The 21,065-nt window shown below is 45.9% G+C and overlaps 1 protein-coding gene and 1 long non-coding RNA gene across 6 annotated transcripts in view; one reads left to right on the top strand and one right to left on the bottom strand.

Annotated features, from left to right (window-relative positions):
• LOC147872908 (uncharacterized) overlaps window positions 1–21,065 on the bottom strand; it is a 297,959-nt gene that overhangs the window by 235,208 nt on the left and 41,686 nt on the right. The gene's annotated exons all lie outside the window — the stretch shown is intronic.
• On the top strand, window positions 5,644–19,923 carry LOC110835034 (uncharacterized). The gene is made up of 2 exons (XM_022074867.2): window positions 5,644–5,947; window positions 18,623–19,923. Exons 1-2 carry the CDS (start codon window positions 5,858–5,860, stop codon window positions 19,493–19,495), a joined length of 963 nt encoding a protein of 320 aa, XP_021930559.1. The 5' UTR covers window positions 5,644–5,857; the 3' UTR covers window positions 19,496–19,923.

Below are 21,065 nucleotides of genomic sequence, written 5' to 3'. Positions count from 1 at the left end.
AAATGCTCCCGGAGAAATCGAACAAAACTCAGCCATTTTGAATTCACTCTAAAATGAATTAATTCCGCTTAATTGAGAATATTTACCATTAAAAGTATAAATTTTCGTCTCCTTTTCGTTTGGTCGACGCTGTAAAAGAGTACGAAGGGACGTACGTCACCACAAATCCACGCAATTCACGAGCAAAATGTGTGGAAACTCCCCTTCGACAGCCCCCAAAAAACCCGTCGTCACTCGAAGACTGTGAATATAGTGCACGCGCAAACATTTTTAACATTTTATTACAAAGTTTAAATATGCTAAAAACATGGAATACGAAGGAAAATATAAGAATTTGTGTTGGAAAGAGTCAGTAGCTATTTTATGTTTCACAAGTTGTGACTGACGAAACCCACAAAACACCTGAATGCAAGTAGAATTTTGTTTGTAATCCTTTGAAGCAAGCTCTAGCTGTTTGAGGTTAGACCTGACTGTTGTCAGATTTATTAAAATCGTTCAAATAACTCATCTGTAATTTAATTTGTGAAATACAAACGGAAAACAGGAAGTTGTTTGGTATAGTGTGTCGCGTGGTCGTTAGGGACCGCCACTAGCCACGACTGCACGGCCGGAAACCGTACCTGACACCACCTGGTGGATTTTCTCGCACTTACTGCGATAACAGGTTGGCCTAGCTCGTAGACACGACGGATGGACAAAGCGATGGATAACTCAGCCCTCGGGTCGTCATCTGTTTCCATTCCGTCATAAACTGAAAGGCTGTAAAGGTTTTACTCCGTTTCCAACAAATCCAGCGGCAAGGGACGAGATTTCAAATTAGAGAGAAAGGTTTGGACCTTACCAACCGCTTGCTTCGTTCGCTGGAACACAGACAGACGGATGAATGGACCCTTGCCGCTGTCTCTATTGAAAATTATTTTCATATAAATATTTATGTTTCTACGAGCTTTCCCATCAAAATATAAATCAATACAACAAAAAAGGACTAAATTATGGCCATATTGTACGCAGTGAAGATAGTGTTCATTAGCATAATTATTCAATTCTCTGGTTCAGACAAGGAGGCGATACCTGTTTCGTTCGGATGGTGAATTATTGGCGGCTGAGATCGTGTTAACACGGATCCGCATTCCACGAATCCAAGTGTGCGTACGTGCGTGCACAGACACACGCCGACACAAATTAATATTTTATTGTCACGAGTCGAAATATTCCTAAGCATCGCCAAAGAGTAGGAGAACTATAATTTCCGGCGATAATGATATATTTGCCCCCCAAAAAAATTGATCATTGACGATACCGGAAGTGTATAAATATATGTTGTCTTGGCATCAGATGCAACAGCCATTTTGAATGTGTTCGTTGGCTCGGATCCAATTAAACATCGTATTGTGAGTTCACACGTTTATGCCTCCGTCATAACCCTGATGGTGGAGGCAGCAAGGACCGCTGAAACGTCCAGGCTACAACCCAGAAGACAGCCGTGAGAACCTCACATCCTACCTTCTGTAATATTGTTCGCGGTGTAGTACCTGCTGTCCTCTACAGGTGAAACAACGTATCACGTGGACAGGCGTGCCTTCGACCTCGAGAGCTCCGACACCTACGATTCCACCGAGGCGTGGGGTAATGGACGTCTCAGTGCGTTTGAATGAGTTTACAGCTGACAGGAATGTTATCGAGTAAAGTTTTCGTTAGAACTGTAAGGGACAAGGCGGAAAATGTCGTGTTTCTCACTTAACATTTATGATGCCCCGTCTGACGGCCATGATCTCAAAATCAAAAAGCAATTTGAATACAAACTCGTGAACTAAGTAACACAAATTCTACAATGCGGTTCTTTGCACTCAGAACAAATGGAAATGTATCAATAGGTCTAAATATATTTCTAATTTCACCTCCATCTGAGGTGCGTCGTGTATTTCCAAATTCGGCTACCAATGTATGTCGAGCAGGCGGGCAAAATTATCTTAGGGCTGCTAATAAGTCCTTTGAAAGCGATACAAAGTTAAAATTTTTAGTAACAACAAATCAAAATAATACTCGTGAGGAAATTAGGAGGAGACTAAATTCCGGAAATGCTCGCTACTTCTCAGTTCAAAATATTTTGTCTTCCCGTCTGATTTCTAAGAACCTGAAGATGAAAATATATAAAACGATAATTCTGCCTGTTATTTTGTATGGGTGCGAAACATGGTCTCTCACTCTGAGGGAGGAACACAGATCGCAGGTGTTTGAGAATCGGGAGTTGAGGAGGATATTTGAGCGTAAGAGGGAAGACGATGGGGCGTGGAGAAAATTGCCTAATGATGAGCTTAAAAATCTGTACTCCTCCCCCAATATTGTCAGGGTGATTAAGTCTAGAAGAATGAGATGGGCGGGGCATGTAGCGCGCATGGATGGGACAAGAGGTGTGCACCAGGTATTGGTTGGGAAGCCTGAGGGGAAGAGACCGCTGGGGAGACCTAGACGTAGATGGGAGGATAATCTCAGGCGGGATCTATGGGAGATAGGAGTCGAAGGAGACTGGATTTTGTTGGCCCAGGACAGGGTCCGGTGGAGGGCTTTGGTTAGTCCGGTGATGAACCTTCGTGTTCCATAAGCCATCTAATTAGTTAGTTATTTTAGTAATAAATTGAAACATTAACCTTAATAAAAACTGTATTCCGAATTTCGAAATCGTCAGAGCGAGAGACTGCGAAGGTACGTACTGTACAAACAAACAAACAAACAACTTCACAGTGCAGAAAATTCCCCGTCCTTTATGGAACCACGTGGTCCATTTCCGTGTTTATTGCAGCCCGCCATCTTATCCTTAACCAGGGTCAGAACGAATAACGTAAGAAAAGCTTAGAAGCTGAAGGAGAATATTCAAAATAAGCAACGCATGAAGACGACGTCTGCTTCCTTGATATTCTCCTTCGAAGACGCCTAGAGTCGTCGCTTTTGGAAACGCCATTCTTTTCACTCGAAACAGCAACACGTGCGAGATCACGAAGCTGAGACGAGAAAGAAACCCCGCGGACATCGTCCTGAGACAGCACAGTCGATGGGACAGGCGAAACCCTCATAAGCCTGACTTCGGAACCCGGTGGAAGGACTTCAAAAACGCTGGCGAAACGTGAACTACGGGGATTTGAGGTCGCGGCGATGTCAGAGTCTGCATCAGAGCGCAGGCGATTCGCCGTCATGTCCAGTCCGAAAGACCGGACACCGCTTCTCGTTTACTTCAACGCAGCTCCGGACACAGGGCGAGGATCGAACATCGATCTACTAAAGTACAAAGCCACGAACTGAGTCCCATCGTTTACTTTACGGGGGAGGGGGTTTTAACTTGGTTGTGTTTGAAAAAAATAATTACTTTCATGACTAACGAAACAAATTTGGTAAAGATCAGGTCGTGGACACAGGAAGTGTGCAATCAGCCACGGCTTTGTTTCTTTGTGTACAAATGTTGAATTCATTGCAGAATTTTTGAAAGAAAACACACTCGCGGACCTTCCTCGTCGTTTGTCAAACATGAGAAAGCTTGTTCACAGAAAACTGGAATAAGACGTTCACTACACTTGGAAATTTCGCGGTGTTTAAAAATTTTCATTCATTTATTCCACTCCTGAACAATATTTTGCGGAACACTGGTTGGGAAACACTACCTTACGGGATATTTTTTATTTGCGCTGTGTTTACTTCCCGTGATGCAATGGATTCTTAATCTGTTGAACACGCAAGCCTTGACAAAGGCTTCCTACACTTATTCCATCCCTCCGACGCGCCATAAACAGCAGCCATCACTTCTCGTTCGCTGTCACTTCAATTATAATAAATCACTTGCATTCGAGCTTCTACCAAACGTCAACAGACAAATACGTAGTCACTCACTGACATGAACGCGTCCAGAAAACTCGCGCGTCGGGTAGGCTACCTGCGCAGGCGAACTGCTTACAGAGCCTTCAAACGACGATAAATCTCGAATCAGCAAACATTGCCTCATTAGAGGCGAATCTTCTGTTTCGCTTTCTGCTGCTTAAGCTCTTTCAATTCCGTACAAATTTTACCGCCTGGATGTCGACCCATCGAAAAGATGAACATTACTCGCCTACTTATCGGCATCTATCTACTTTACCTAACCTAACCTAACCTAACCTAACCTAACCCACCCTAACCCAACATAACATAACACAACATAACATAACCTAACCTAACCTAACCTAACCTAACCTAACCTAACCCAACCCAACCCAACCTAACATAACCTAACATAACCTAACCTAACCTAACCTAATCCAACTCAACCCACCCTAACCCAACCTAACATAACCTAACATAACCTAACCTAACCTAACCTAATCCAACTCAACCCACCCTAACCCAACCAAACCTAACCCAACATAACATAACATAACATAACACAACATAACCTAACCTAACCCAACAAAACCTAACCCAACATAACATAACCTAACATAACATAACCTAACCTAACCCAACCAAACCTAACCCAACCAAACCTAACCCAACATAACATAACCTAACACAACATAACATAACCTAACCTAACCCAACCCACCCTAACCCAACATAACATAACCTAACCTAACCCAACTCAACCCACCCTAACCCAACCAAACCTAACCCAACATAACATAACCTAACCTAACCCAACTCAACCCACCCTAACCCAACCAAACCTAACCCAACATAACATAACCTAACCTAACCCAACTCAACCCACCCTAACCCAACATAACATAACCTAACCTAACCCAACTCAACCCACCCTAACCCAACATAACATAACCTAACCTGGGCCTCTTTATCTAGCTCTGTACAGAACCTACCATTTTACACACCTTTCAGCCTGCCTACCCATCTACTCCTCTGTCCGTCTACCTGACTGTTCATGAGCCAGTGCGCAGATTCATTTGTGATCGTTCGACAGACACCCATAGGCACCACTGCGGCTGTTAAGCCAGCTCATTCCAGTTCGGGCCTCGCCAATACATGCAATATAATGCAGACTGCCCATACAAACAACATTATTCCGTCGAAATGCGTTCGCGAGGTCTGGGCCCCATCTTAAAGAACACGCAGAGTTTGAATTTGAGTTAATTCTTGCCTTTCCACGTGGTTTTACAAATTAATTTTAAGACACGTATCCCTTGCTCGTAACTGAAACAAAAACGATTCTACTGACTTTTTAAAAAATGTTTGTGTCTACCGAACGCTTAATTCAAGCCTGGGGCTTTCAGACGGACACTGGCGCTACGGATTGCCACAATAACAGCGAAGCTTTCAGGTTCTGAAGGCAGTCTTCTCCCAACCCACTTAATTACGTGTTGAAACAACAACTTCAATGCCAGAATCGACCCCCACCCCACACGCACACAAGAGCAGTAGGAGACTCCTTCGATCAGCTGTTTTAGTTCCTTTTTTGTTCAAGCAGCCTGCCTACTACTCCTTTCAAATCCCTGCAGCTCAGATGTTATCTCATCTGTTTCACCTCGAGCAGAACAGTTACCTTGAGGGTAATATCCCATTGGACATTCTGCAGCAGTGATTGGGTGAATACGAAATCGTTGGACGGACAGAGCCATGTTCGAAATGAGGTGGGGTGGGGTGGGGTGGAGGAGTGTGGCCGGCCTGCTCGCCTGCTCGCCTGCAGTCCAATGGGAGCGACCAGTCGCCTGTGACCGCAACACGCGGGAAGTCGGCGCTCACCGCGCGAGCGTACGTCCATTTCACGAGTGAGTGCAGATTTGTTCTTCCGAGTGGGTGCATGTACTGAGTGTTCGCCTCACTTGCTCCAAAAGTGGACTGACTCTTGTGTTCCGAAGGACCCGGGTGCTTTACCGGGCCGATGTCAAGTTCAGTGTCATGTACTGGTAGTCCTAGTGACTTCTGCCTCTCAGGACCGCCTGGAAGCATGACCTCTGAGGTTTTCCAAGACGTGAGTACAATCCAACGCAGCTTAACAAATAAATCTGCAAGGACACAACTTAAACTCGGTGGAGGATTCAAAACCACGAGACACAGTCTCCTCCCTGCATTTTCAGTTTTCAGCAAAGAGTATTTGCCTGCTCTCTTGACTCAGGTTTGACGCACGAATTAATTTCGCTACATTTCCTGAAGTTTTGTGACCGCCATGACTGGTTTAATGCCAAGAGTTAAAAGAGTAGGCTCCATTGTCACTTAACAAAGCCCACGACTTGTCGCTGATTGAAATCTGAACTAACAGACTTCGCTTCAAGCGATAAATAATCCGACTGCAGACAGCTCGGTTCTCGCCTCAACAATCTTGACCCCCCCCCCCCCCCAGGGACCTGTACCCGTGAATTACAAAAACTCTACCTTCATTTTTCAAACAAATTTATAAGTTTTCGTTGTGCAGTTGGAAAATTGTGACCGGCGTTGTTATTTGAAACTCCAATCATCTGTGGAAGTCACAAACGTCGTTTAAAAAGCGAGCCCCGAACTTGAAAAATGTCGCTCGGTGTCCGTGGCACGGATCACGTGTAACTACGGAGGCGCCGTGGTTTTCTTCAGTCACAACAGCCGAACCGACGAGGTAGAAGTCGAGGGATACACAGAAAATATCACCTGATCACGTAATTAAACTTAAGACATGACAATTAATATGAGGCATCATAAATGAAGACGAGAATTAAATTCGTTCGCTTTTGAATAGAAATCTGCAATCGCCGTTGCTTTCTTTGTGGGCAGGTTAGCACAGCGTCGCATTTCCAAACTTCAGCGGGTAGAGGGACCAGTTCAGTCACGGTATAATAATTCTGTAACTAGGCTGCAGGTTACGACATCTCACGACGAAACAGCGGCGCGTAGAGCTCATTTGTTTCGGTCCATCGTCTTGAGCACTGGCAACGCGCTGTCCAGATGCGTGAAGTACGAACTACTACGATTTCTCACTTATCAGATCACAAATTTACATTAAACTCACATTTAGGTCCTAAGGGCCTTCCAACTTGTCCGTCGGGGTAGTTAAGATTTTTAATTCCCTCAGACGATCAGCGTCATTTAATTAGTTGGGTTTTCTGGAACACGAAAAATATCACGACTCAGATGTGAGTGAGGGAGGTTCAGACTCTAAATATTATGATTTTATTACGAGTTAAGTTCGTATTTTAGAGACACGGGCTTGTGACGTAGCTGGTGGGTCCAGCATCGATATTTCTTACGTCCAATCGGATTTTTCACACGGTCCGATCCCTCGATAGCAGAACTCGTGCAGCCTATGTGTGGGAACATGAGATCGCTGGTCGTAGTGAATAGGACCGGCTGTTGGAAAGAAGTAACATGAGACAAGTTCACGCAAATCTAGAACACGAAGCCCGAACGATTTTCGCTCGTCACATTTCTCAGCCGATAAGAACTGACAGTGGTTCCGTGTAGTCTTACAGGCATTACTAACGTCTCATGGGTACAAACATTGATAACTACCCAGAATCTACGCCCACAATACCACGTGACATCAGAACCCAGAAGAATCTGCCTAAGCAGAAAGTCAGATTACACTGAGGACGAAGGTTAAAGCTTTGTATTAATTCTGCATTCATGTTAATGTTATTTACACTAAACGGTTCTTGCCAGATGTTTTAGGTTTATTAATTCATTATCGACTTCCTGTCCACCCATCTCGTGGCAGTGTCATGACCCTCCGTGGTCCTAAGTAACCATGGCGATGCGTTATCATTTCGCCTGGCCTCCGACAACACAGGCGATGATCTTATGGTGTCACGTGACTTTATTTGGAGAATTGTCGGTGGCTGATTGAATCTGAATCTCATTTGCATACAGATATTTTTACTTTCGGTATTAAAAGGGAGGACAACAGCTTTTCAAAGCTCAGGGCAAAGTAATGAACGAGTTTACTTCGGAACAGCGATCACATACGAGACCTGAGACTCTCACGCGTCTGATGGTCCACAGAAGACAACATTCCAAACACACTTCCAGTAACCCGGTTTCAATAAATCCCGTCCGAGACCCCGGTATAACATTTCGTAAGTCTCTTACAGTAGGGAACTGTTAACAACCCCTTGTCGGCTGTCCTAGGAGAACGTTCAAGAGACGCAAGTCGACCTGTAGCAGACTTTAATTCAATTTATCGCTTACAAAGTGGGCAGCTGAGATGACTTGCTGAATGTGCAGTGGGTGGGGCACGCCCCGATGTGTTTAAAACTGATTTACGTCTTCTGTTTTAATCCGGAACAAGCGTTTCGCGTGATTTTCACAGCTGCGATGCTCTAGCATGTCATTTCTCTGTTTGTTTGTTTGTTTTGTTGTGGTTGATCTGTGTAAAACGTCAGCGAAATGGTCGTAGCCTGTTTGATGGTAAACTAGTTCACTCTTAAATGCCTACGAGAATGTGACAGTGGATTAAATCAGACTTTAAAGTGTTCTTAAGCTTTTTTCCTTATCAGTACTTGTCAGTAAATAGGAAGAGATGAAAAATGTTCCATATTTTGAATCCATTCCGCAAAGGTTCTAATTTGAAGACATCTTTCTAACCTCGACTTTGATACGACCAGCAACAAGGGAGACTGTACACGGAGATTATTCGAAAATGTCAGGAATAAGCTGGAGTTTCGATGTGTCTATGGCAACAGTTAACTTCGGGCTTCTTCATGAAACAGCAAAGAACCGGTCCCAGGCGAATTCTCGCTGCTGAACGAGACTCAGAATGAAATACCTCGCGTGTTTCTGAACGACTTTCGGATTCGTGACAAAGAAAGAGAGCGACTCTGCTCATTTCTGCCCGCTGTCACCTGGACCACGAGTACAATTCAATTTATCTTCGTTAGCCGACGCACAGACAAGACAGGAAAGGTGTACTCTTTTGAGTACGGGAACATTCCAACGGTATTTACACCGAATCCCGGGCAGAAATGTTATCCCCGCACTACGATTCGACGATATGATCCCAGGTCAGCGTCGCAACGCCGTAGTGCGACAAAGCGTGAAAGAATCGAGGGAAATTATAATTTTCGCTGTTGTTGCTGACAGAACGGCGAATAACCACACAGGCGGTTAGCCGCTGATCCATCCATCTGCGGGGTGGACAGGGGCCCCAAGAACTGAGCTGAGGTTGTGAGGTTCTCACGGACGCAAAGACCCTGGAGACTTAAACGGCGTCACAACCCAAAACTCCGAGATCGTCAACCAAGTCAAAGCGTTTAACTGCACCCGAACAAGAACTGGAGATTATGGATTTTGGTGAAGTTAAAACTTCTTTTTGATTTGACTCCTACGTGACCAGGGAAGAGGCAGATTATAAAGCCCGTGATTCTGCAAATGGACCGCAAACCTTGTTCGCGGCCAGTGCTGTGTCTTCTCGTAATTCCCGGGTTCACAATTTATTACGATTCGTACAAAGGGTGACGAAACTACACGTAGCAGTTAACGACGCATATTAGTGATGACAAAATCTGCATACGGAATTTTATACGCGATTCCTCCGTAAGGTCATCTCTGTGAACCAGAGTGTGGATTTCGACTTAACTGATCAACAACTTTCTAGGTATGAGAGATCTGAGGCTCTCACTGTGATCAAGATGGCGAATTTGTTAGGTTATGTTGGATTGGGTTGGGTTAGGATTGGTTATTTTGGTTTAGGTTCGGTTTTTTAGGTTAGGTTTGGTTATTTTGGTTCAGGTTATGTTGGATTGGGTTAGGTTATGTTCTGACGCCGCGTGGACTCATTTGTGGGAAACGTTTGCTACAAAAACAACATGTAGAAAAAATGGGAACATTATAATAGTGTGTATGCGATACTGAGAGACTTCAAAAATGCGTGTCGTTCAGTTTCGATGGTATTTATTACGTAACATTCTCGCTGAATACGAAAAGCAGTTAGACTCGTTGAAACGTGTCGAAGCCAAATCTACAGTGGAGTAAATACATCACAAGTTAGAGACAATCTGATACGAAATACGGTTTTAACCAAACTTTTCGGCTGTCATCACAATTTCTATAGTCCAGAAACTATTCTTGATTGATATACAATTTTAAATTTGATTCAGAGTTCTTCAGACTTCGTCTCGTAGTTTAAACGCCAAGGCGAGGATGAATGAACTTCATCTCCTCTCACCGTTCAGATATGCGTTCGCGAACGCCTCAATGCTCTGTATTTCCACCCGCACGAGGGGAAAGTAGTTCTGAATTATACTAATTTCTCACGCGCCGACGAGCGATTCAAAGTGACGCCGATGTTCGTAAAAGCAAGGCGTCCTTCCACCACATTGGACGTCAAACGCTGGTGGATATTATCAAAAATAAATTCCAGAAATGAGGCCCTTTGCTGAGTACGACATCAACACTTGATGCAACGTCGTCCAATAACTAAATTAACGATCTAGATGGAGAGGTTTGTCCAGTCTCTATTACAGCCAGCCTTCACCCAGTCGATGATCCCGTTTTCCCCGACATGTTCCCGTGTTGATGTATTCCCCCTGCCTTTTTTAGTGCTCGCGCTGGTCAGAATTCAGTTTCTTCCTGAAGATGGAAGCGACATTTTTATCCGAAACGACAGCAGAGGGAAGAACTGTGCTTCTATGCGGACCGACGGCGGCACGCGGGCAGTGTGTGTCGGTGTGTCTCGCGGCGAGAGTTAACGGTATCGGACCGCGGCGATCAAGGACGTCCGCCTCTGATGGCAGCAAAAACTGCACTGCATTGTATTAATAAAACTCTTGAACTTAAAAAAAGCAAGAGCAAAGAATTTTTCCTCCTGCGAAACAAGTCTGCCTTTGCAGTAAAATTGATTAACTGGCTGATACTTCGTACGCGGACGAAAATTACGTCACTAAAAATAAGTAACGCACTTTTAAAGTTGCTGAAAGGTTTGTCTTTATCTCACGTCAGTAATTTCATGCTTTCTAGCTTGCAGCATCCACACTGAAGTCCCCAAAGACGCAAGACGAATCTGAAACACGCCTCCGAGATAAAAGGTCACGTGTACAGTAAACAGGGCGCCACGTGACGTACACGGCACGTAATGCGCGTTCTGCGGTTATTATGACGTCCCGTGTAGGTTCAGGTCTTGCGATGGGCCACTACCCCCCACCACTGCTCTGAATCAATTAAAAATGTGATTAATTCTTTTTGAGGGGGCGGATGATACCGGCCGCCATTTCTTGGGCCCTGACGTGAAGGGAAAGACAGAGGGTGAGGGTGTCTGAGGAAAAGTCTGGAGTTAAGAGGGACGAAGCGATAACGAAGAGGGACGAAGCGATAACGAAGAGGGACGAAGCGATAACGAAGAGGGACGAAGCGATAACGAGCTGCCAGGTAATGTCCCTAGAATGCAAGGCGAAGGTTAAGATTAGTGTTCAAACTCGGACTGAGGACTCTGCTGGACCATTTGGATGTTCCAGCAACAAAGATTGTGAAGCAGAGGGCTTGGCGTAAGTAGGAACTGCTTACAGAATTTTAATCGGAAACCCCGAAGGTAAGACAACGAATGAAAGACGGAAGGGCGGAAGGGAAGATGACGTAATTTATGTAGAAGACGTGGCTTAGCGCCGGCTCTTGTGAAAACTCTAAGGAACCAAAAGACGCGGGGCAAGACTTCTCAAGAAGTCGTCTGTCTGAACATGAGACGCCTCGAAGACCTCCTACTTCCGGTCTGCACTGCACATCGACACTGAGGCACTGGGTCTGAGGCTTCGAGAGGGCTCTGATAGACATCGCAAGACCCAAGTTTCTGTTTTAGATCTTCTAAAAATATAACCGAGAACTACTGACGTGGTAAAGTGAAAATCTGGCAACCATCACAAACAAATACGAAATTTGGTATAAAAAAGTGCTCGTTGCTTCCTTACTTCTCAAATTGCGACTACCGCCGGCCGAACGCGTTTTGGCACTCGCAGTGGCGGTACATCTCCTCGATCCGCCACTGCACACGTGAAAATGTCAAGGGGGAGAGAAGCCACCGTCTGCAAAGAAAGCCAACAATTGTGCTCTCAGCCTGACTACAGGTCGACCTCCAAGTGCCCGCCTGGAAGCAGGCAACACGTACAGCACAGCCCGCCCCAACCTAACCTAACTAACATTGCCTTTCTTTCCCTCGGCGTCCCAGGTTCGAATCCAGACTGCGACACTCAAAAAACCTATCATCAAATGCCCTCACGTGCGCAAATTGTTTGTGTTCGTCTGTCCGTCCGTCTACCGCGCTTTCCCTGGGAACTAGGCAACCGAGAATGACCCGGGGTCACCGTTGCAACCGACGTCATAACAAACCAACGACGTCCACAGTCACGCATTAAAACTCTGCCGAGAGGTTACGACGCCACCGTCGAGTGACGGACGGCGTCCTGAGCCCCTGTCTTCGGTCTCGAATCGTCAACAGCCCCGAGGAAGTGACCTTAATCCAACCCGGATCGGTCGCGCGGTGACCTTGAATGCTGCTACTCCCAGGTGATGGACACGTGTTGGCCGCTTTGCGCTGATGCCCCCCGGTCTCTCGTCGGAATCCGTGGCGACGATCAGCGAGCCTTGCCAGGAACTTCATCCGGTTTGTCTTTAGGAGGCGATACAATTGCTCAGGACACAAAGACTTCCTTCACAGTTTATGAAACCCGGAGGTACACAAGAACCTGCCACTGGGACCCCACAGATGCATGCAATCCACATTCCATTCTGTCACAATCCATTTAAAGTTATCTTTCCTTCTACGATGTGGTCTCCCCAGTAACGTCTTCCTTCATGTTAACCGACTAAACTTTTTCGTGGATTTCTCTCGTGCGTGCTCAGGGCGGGCGTTAGGATAAGTGGCTCCCGGTGGGGGGGAGGGTGATTTCCCCCACCCTCTCGTTATTCAATAGAGACCAGTTGTACGTCTCCTGGCACTTCGTCGAAACAACTGAAAAATAACAACGAGACAGGAATGTCACTGGCGAATACGCGTCGCCTCGTAAAGGTTCCTGGTGCCAGATGAAATTTCCCTCGCGCTGCGTCTCCCGGGGGCACACAGTACTTGCAGTTCGTCCGTCGCTCGAGATTACGAAACTCCGCGACGTTTGACTGCAGGACCTGAGAAAAACCCACGTCCTGAAATCGAGGAAGCCGATCACGTTCCCTACGCGTAAGTCAAAACTGTCTCCAACCACAAATGTCGTGCTGTAGCCGAGGCTTGCGTTCACGATCGGGGAAAATGGGGAGAAGCTACTAGTAGCAACGCACGTAAAATGACAGGCGCAGGATTAAGGTGAAGATGGCTGTCTTCTGGGTTGTTGAGCCTTGAGTGTGGTCTGGTAGAAGTTTGCTCATCGCCCTGATGATGGAGTCGGCAAGGACCTCTGAAACGTCGGTAAACTTCTACCAGACTACGCGGCGCTGCAGCCCAGAAGACGGCCAACTGCAATTCGTCTTCATTACCGGAAGAACCAATCCAGAAACAGGATTATTCAGTCCCCTCCCAGCACAGTTCCCATCAATATTTCCCGGGTGTTTGAGGACATTCCGAGTGAGACAGTAATACAATATTCTCATTTACGTCACTACTTCGCGTTATTTGCAAGGGACATTAATAGCAGCAACGTTTCTGGCTTTCCCCGGGTCTCACAGAGCACTCCCTTCTGCCAATCGATACCCGCTGCTTCCATGGCAACCACAACGATCGATTCTTCATCCTGTTACCATTGGGATTTCTGTTGGGCGGGGCCGACGCTTACGCAACCAATGGCTATGAGCGTCTCGGCGCTCCCCCCCAACGATTGGAGGCGTTCAGACGCCCGGTATGTCCCTGTCAAAACAGCGCCACCCCTCCTCACCTCAAGAAGCCCCTTTTTACCACGTAGGAAAATATGAAGATCGGGTCGTGATCCTAAATTCAAGCGAAAAACGTTTTCGGAAATCAAATGAAACACCAGGACTTTTCTGTTTTAAGAGCGCGGTATCTTGAAACGTCTTAATGTTTGAAAAATGTTTACGAAAGTTTCTGAAAACGGTCTACGTCATTTTTAATACGTAACTGACTCCTAACCGCCACGGTGGTCTAGCGGTTAGAACGCTGGCCTTGTAATCCTGGGGTCTCGGGTTCGAATTTATAACTTGTGTTGGGCAAGGCCGTTGTCTAGGCAACACGGAGTTTTCCTCCGTGGCATCCCAACAATTACTCCATTCACACACAGAAGAAGGCAACGGCAAACCACTTCTGGATCATCTGCCAAGAACGTATATGAACAGGTCCCAGTCCGAGAAAAGGATGGAAGGATCCTGTTCATATGGACCTGTCCTCAGACAGAACACTAAATAATAATAAGATGAGGTGGTCTAGCGGTCAGAACGCTGGCCTTGTAATCCTGGGGTCTCGGGTTCGAATTTATAACTTGTGTTGGGCAAGGCCGTTGTCTAGGCAACACGGAGTTTTCCTCCGTGGCATCCCAACAATTACTCCATTCACACACAGAAGAAGGCAATGGCAAACCACTTCTGGATCATCTGCCAAGAACGTATATGAACAGGTCCCAGTCCGAGAAAAGGATGGAAGGATCCTGTTCATATGGACCTGTCGTCAGACAGAACACTAAATACTTAATAATAATAATAATTGACCCCTGGGATGTTCAAAAATTCGTGGCAGACCTGCAGACTCGGTTCTAGCAAACTGCGCCCGTCAGATGTCTCCACAAGCGTGAGATCGGGCTACCGCGGAGGCCACGAATCCGTTCGCTTCGTCCTACCCACTGATCCGCGTACTGAGAGCCCTAAAACGCGTAGACAGGAGGCCCCTGGAAACCGAGGTGGGACCGCGAGAAGATCGCGTATTGCCAGTCCAAAAACAAATTGTCTCTGAGCAATGTTGCAATTTTTAGCTAATGAGTTTTAATTTGGCCTTGTATTAATTCCGTGCAATTATAAATCGTCCTGTTTATACAAATTACTGAAAAATAATAATTATATATAAAGCAATGGGCTTTGGAGGGTAATTAATTAATGCCAAGGGTACAGAATTCTGCGTTATAGCATGCTCCCATGTTCTATCAAAACACCATCAAGTGTTTGCGAATCCACTACGCGCGTGTGGCTTCCAAACGAGGGCGCCAGATTAACGACGGACCACAAGCAACAAGTCACACATAACACATTCTATCCACACATTTCATTGTTCTATTGAAATGTCGCTGTAAATTAGTTAATCCGAAATTAGACAGCGTTCTGTCGAAACTACGAGATGTTAAGGATCGTTCAACTGGTGAAGATATTTCCCGTCTTTTAGGAAGCCCGAAGTTTCACGATGGAGTTCAGAAGAGACATCTACTGGATATTACACTGAAACAGATAACCGCGGTTAACGACGTTTTCCTTAACGTACGTCTCCTATCAGATATCTTCTCTTAACACCACTCGTCTCGAGCTACGTGCCCTGCCCATCTTATGCGCTAATCTTATTCGTAATTTGAAGAGGAGTGCAAATTATTATTAATTTTCTCATTACGGAATTGTTTGCAGCCCCAGTCTTCACACAGCTTGAGTCCGTGCGCGACCTTCTGAGGCGAGGGACCGACACATAACGACGTGATAATTACACTTTTGCATGTTTTAACTTTACGTTTCAGGTTCGGTGGACTAGAGGCCGTCAAGTGTTTTCGGAATTTCAATACCTCCAAATGTAGGTTCCAAACAGCTGGACGTTGTCAAAATTTAGGATTTTAGGTTTTCACGGCGGTGAGCATGAAGATTTCTGTCTTCTGGTGGAAGTTTAACGACGTCTGTGAGGTCCTTGCTGCCTTCATCAGGGCGCTGAGCAAACTTCTACAGCCCAGACGGAAGCAATCTTAAACGTTGTCACAGTTTCGTAAGCGTCACTAGTCGCTCTGACTCCGAGGTCTTGCGCCTTCCACAATTTCTCTTTGCGAGTGTTTCTTCTCTTAGCCCGCAAGAATGCGCTGCTAGAAAAGTGTCTCGGCGATATCAGAGGTGATCGTGTTCATTGTTCCGGACGGGATCAAAAAGAATCGAACAAAGGCCGGTGGGACACGAGTGGATTGTGCCATTGCACATTCCCCGCGTGACCTTTGCAGTCAGAAGGCCGTTCAGACGGACCGACCAGCTAGCTTGCGGCTTCTACATTACCTAAACCTAAGCACCACCAACGCAGTCGAGTGAGTACCAATCACTTATCGGAAAAACCACGTGGTTCGTGTTTGCTTGTATTTTTAGAAGTATTATGACGTCTTCTGACGTCACAGGTCACGAGCCGAACACAATAAATCTCCCCCTCCAAGCGCCTACATGGCGTTTAGTGGGACTGATGTACTTTTTTAAATAATAAAGTTAGCGACGAAACATTGGTATGAACACATCCCGAAGACAGTGGAGACAAGTGAAGATAGACAAATAACTATTTTATAGAACCAACAAGTCAAAACAGATAGACCCATTCGAAATAACAAACCAGAAATTATAATCCGATATAGGAGTACCAGCTGACAGGAATGTGATTAAGAAGGAAACAGAGAAGATCTTGAAATACAAGGACCTTCTCGTTGAAATACAGCGAATGTGGAAAATGAAAGCAAAAGTAATCCCAATAATTATAGGAGCGACTGGAACTGACTCCAGGTCGCTCAGAAAATATTCCGGGCGAACACGACATCAGGGAACTGCAGAAGACCGCCATTTTGGGGTCTTTATACATCTTTCGAAAGACGCTGATGTAAAATATGTAGTCATCCCTCACAATAAAACTATATAATACATGTAACATGTATTAAAAACAAAATGTATTCCGGAAATAGCTGCTGCCCTATGTACCCCAGGGGCAAGGTTTGTCTCAGGCACACAGAAGTAAATACCTCATAAAATGGCGAATAGATGGAATAATAATAATAATTTTACCTAAGAGAGAAAGTTAACGGAGGACGGACACATCTAAGAAGCTTAATCATTTATTCTGTCTGCGAGATGTTGTTATGTTCATCAAAAATCAAAGAGGATTGATGGGAAGGGACACAAATGCGCACAGTATTTTAGTCGTAAAGCATGAACGATAAGAGCGGTATGGAAACCTAGACGAAGACTGGAGTATAATATTAAAAAGGTTTTCAAATAAGTGGCGTGTGCGGGTCGCGGGCTACGTTCAACTGGCTTAAAATACGATCGAGAGGGGGATTAAAAAAACATTCTGAACTTCTGAGCGACCACTGGCGTCTCCTCAAAGCAGTTACATAATTAAGTAATAACAACAGAAGTATTTATGAAACAATAATCGATCTGTAATACATTTTGTTTCGTTTAGACTACGATATGCACACTGGTCCCTAGAATGCGGCAGCAGTTTAATATTATTAGTATTAATATTGTAGTAATTATTTTATTTATCATAATCAATGGAAATGATTTGTTATCGCCTTGTCAATCCGGAGTTAAGGAATTGAGCATACAGGACGCAGCCTCGATGTCAGCCCTTTAAAAGGAAACAATTTTTTTAAAAGGACCCCCCCCCCCCCTCTCATCTCTCTCTGTGGCAGGCTGAAATTATTTTGTCGCTGGATCTCCTCTTTCAGTTTAATTTAAGATCATAAACTACATCGAGAAAACCGAAGACGCGCGAAGAAACATTCAGTTGAAGATTTCTGTCTTCTGGGTTATTGCGCTGTGTAGTCTGGTCGATGTTAACCAACGTTTCAGAGGTCATACTGCCTCCGTCATCAGGGCGATGACGGAGGCAGTATGACCTCTGAAACGTTGGTTAACATCGACCAGACTACACAGCGCAATAACCCAGAAGACAGAAATCTTCATATTCACCGCTGTGAGAACCTCAAGTCTTACAAACATTCAGTTAATTACCAAATGAACTAATTAATTTCTCGTTACGCATTTAAAATAATCTTATGAAATTCATCGATTGAAAAACAAACGACGGTCTTGTTTGTTCGGAAACCGATTTCTGTCGAGACGACCTTCCACCGACGCAAATGTCAAAGTTCGCGTGTGACCACACCGAGATCAAGTTCTGCTTTCTCTGTCTCTTTCCTCTGGTTGTGAGCGGCGAGCCCTCTTAAGCACGCTTTTCTCCGTCCGTAAGTCTGTACGCACAAAACCTGTCGAGAGAGGCCGATCGGATTTTCAACACGTTTGGTTCTGTCGTCATGCCAGTGGACTCGGGCTCAGATCGCTTTCAAAAGAGAGTGCTCGGTGCCCACCGGGACTCAAACCCCCGCCGCCCAAGAGAACTTGGAATGGTTTAGCAAAGCAGGCGAAGCCATCACCACTTCCTCATTGCACTCCTCCGTCCCAGAGACCGACCTTTTCATGTCGTAAACACCACAGAATCAACTATCGATGTAGCTCAGTCACTGGAGTACATTCTTCAACGACGCTTCTTAAACAGCGTCTGGACGCGTTTGTTACTTAATCAACTCGGAGTTCTTGAAGGGACTGAGGCAAAACCTCGGATGGAACATCCGACATGTTGCGTGATGATTGACAGAACTGTACTTTGTTCGGGACGATAGAAGACGACACTGCACAAATTACATTCGACAGCTGTACTGATTAGGTTCTGAAACGTTTCGTAGGGCACACCGATTACCCTGCCACTTCCTCCCTCAGTATTGCGTCAGGTCGTGAGCTGCAATCTCTGTTCTCGCTGTTTCAGATGTGGCAAGACATCGAGAGCATACTTCTGGGGCAGCCGCCCCCGCCCCAGGCGTCTCCAGTGAGTCTCTGCGGCTCAGGAACCGTCGTAGTTACCCGCGTCGAACAGCAGCAGCAGCAGCAGCCAGAATTCGGGGAAACGGACCACTCGAGTTACCAGGCCGAAGAATTCGTCGACTTGGACATGCTGATCAACCACGCGGCGGAACAGCACAGCTACTACACACCGCCACCGCCTCACCCTGACATCAGCGCGAGCAGCTGCAGCAGTAGGGACCACCCTGACATCCCCAGGATAGGCGGCGACCTTCCTCAGCCACCGACGACCTACAACGGACTCATGACAATCGTCCCGACGCACCACCAAGTGGCTTACAGCCACGGTCAAATGTCGCCCCCTGCAAGTCCAGAAAACCAGGAGTACCCGAGGGGCCTGCCCCCGCAGAACGTCATGCCCCCCACTCCCCAGCTGATAAAAATAATGACCCCCCCTTCATCGCCGAACCTGATTTCGGCCCAACAGCAACCGGTGTTCTTGGTGGACGGCGCGGGCGAAGGTCAGCTGAAGCCGAAGAGGGGTCGCCGGAGCTGCGGGCGCAAGAAGCTGACGACGCACACGTGCGTTCACCCCGCGTGCGGCAAGACGTACACCAAGTCGTCGCACCTCAAGGCTCACCTCCGCACGCACACGGGCGAGAAGCCGTACCAGTGCAGCTGGAAGGGCTGCGGTTGGAAGTTCGCGCGCTCGGACGAGCTGACTCGCCACTACCGCAAGCACACCGGCGACCGCCCGTTCCAGTGCCGCCTCTGCGAGAGGGCGTTCTCGCGCTCCGACCACCTGGCCCTCCACATGAAGCGCCACGTCAGTGTGTGAATGTTCGCGTCCCCTCACAAAACTGAGACAGTGGCCACCCCTCTTCGCGTCAGACAATCTTCACGGTTACCAATGGAAGTGACTGAGGAAAATGGACAACAACGTATTTAAAGTTATCGGAAATGCACAGTTTTGCTACTGTATATCGTCTAAGGTTACCATAGTGCACCATAAGTAGGACTCCATCCAGTTATTCAAACGCATTTCGCCATCTTGCCGTATTCGATGTTTAAATGTCACTCTCTTATCCCCGTAGCAGACAGCAAGGATCCTTCTGTCCCAATTTATGTGGTGTAGCAAAGATCTTAGATAAATAAGCTCGACATTAAGTTATACTTAGATCAGCTGAAACATGCATTAGTCATCTTGAGTTTGTAAATTACTGTAACATAAGTTATGTATGCAATATTACACACGTTTCGTGACGACACTGTGACTTATTAGACGAGGCGAAGACCCTCGCAACACTTCGTTTGCAGCGAATGGACTTCGCGCAGGTCACTGCAAAAGTGGCACACGTCTTGTGAGCTTTGGACCTCGCCCCTTTTCCAGACCTGACCCTTCCGACTTAAATGGCAACTCTTGCCACTTCAACACCAACGAGACGAAACAAGCGTCAAACCTCCGCTTAAAATTCATTGACAAGACCTCGATAATACACGCTCGTATCACGAGGGCAAATTTTCGTGCTGGTCTACGCCCAGAACTGTCACTTCAGCTGGAATGTCGAAAATTGCAAAAATTACGCAAGCTTCTTATTACAGTACAGGCCATTATTATTATTCAGTGTTCTGTCTTACGACAGGTCCATTGCTCTGCCCAAAAAGAGCTCTCCAGTTTTTCCTATTCTCAGCTTCTCGTTTTAATTAACGACAATAAACATTATTTATTAGAATTTTATATAACATTTGTTGAACTTCAACGAAATCGTGGTTTTACGATGGAACCAGCGAAAAGCTTTCGTCTTTGTGATAAATCTCACGAGAAATTAAAATGAAATCTTAACAACGGGAAGGTTTTGAAATGTTCAGGACCGGTGACTTTTCTACACAAAGTACGAAAAGCAAAACTTCGTTCTGTGTTTCCAGTGTCTAAAACGTATTACAGAATATTCAGCGCTCGAGTGATTCAGATGTTTTATCAGTCGCTTACATCTGTTTAAAACAGTTTTCTTTTTCCAAATTCAACCCCTTAGCTTCACTTCGTAATTCCAGTAGACGTTCATTTGTCTCTGTTACCAGGCGCCAGACGCAACATGGCGTCTGGCCATGCGTCGTGATTTCACAGTCCGTGAGCAGGCCGACGCAACCAGAACTGAGTAGGTTATTCATGTAGAATGAACAAATATCAGAGGCCTTTAGCTAACAGCAGGGAACATCCTGGGTGTGGCCTCAGAATAGGGAACTTACAGGGCAGAGAAACACCTAAATATTTATTTATTTATTTACTTCGATAATGACTTTAAAATAAGGAATTTTTGAGTTAAATATAGAAAAAATCTGCTCCGTCCTACTAGACTCGGTGGATAAATACAGCCGTATCCGCGAACACAAATTGACACTCGTCATCT

This window comes from Zootermopsis nevadensis, unplaced genomic scaffold (assembly GCF_977971745.1).
Source record: "Zootermopsis nevadensis isolate Lab colony 2312 unplaced genomic scaffold, Znev_1.0 Znev_ptg000023l, whole genome shotgun sequence".
Taxonomy (NCBI): Eukaryota; Metazoa; Arthropoda; class Insecta; order Blattodea; family Termopsidae; genus Zootermopsis; species Zootermopsis nevadensis.
This window is presented reverse-complemented; position numbering and strand designations above follow the sequence as displayed.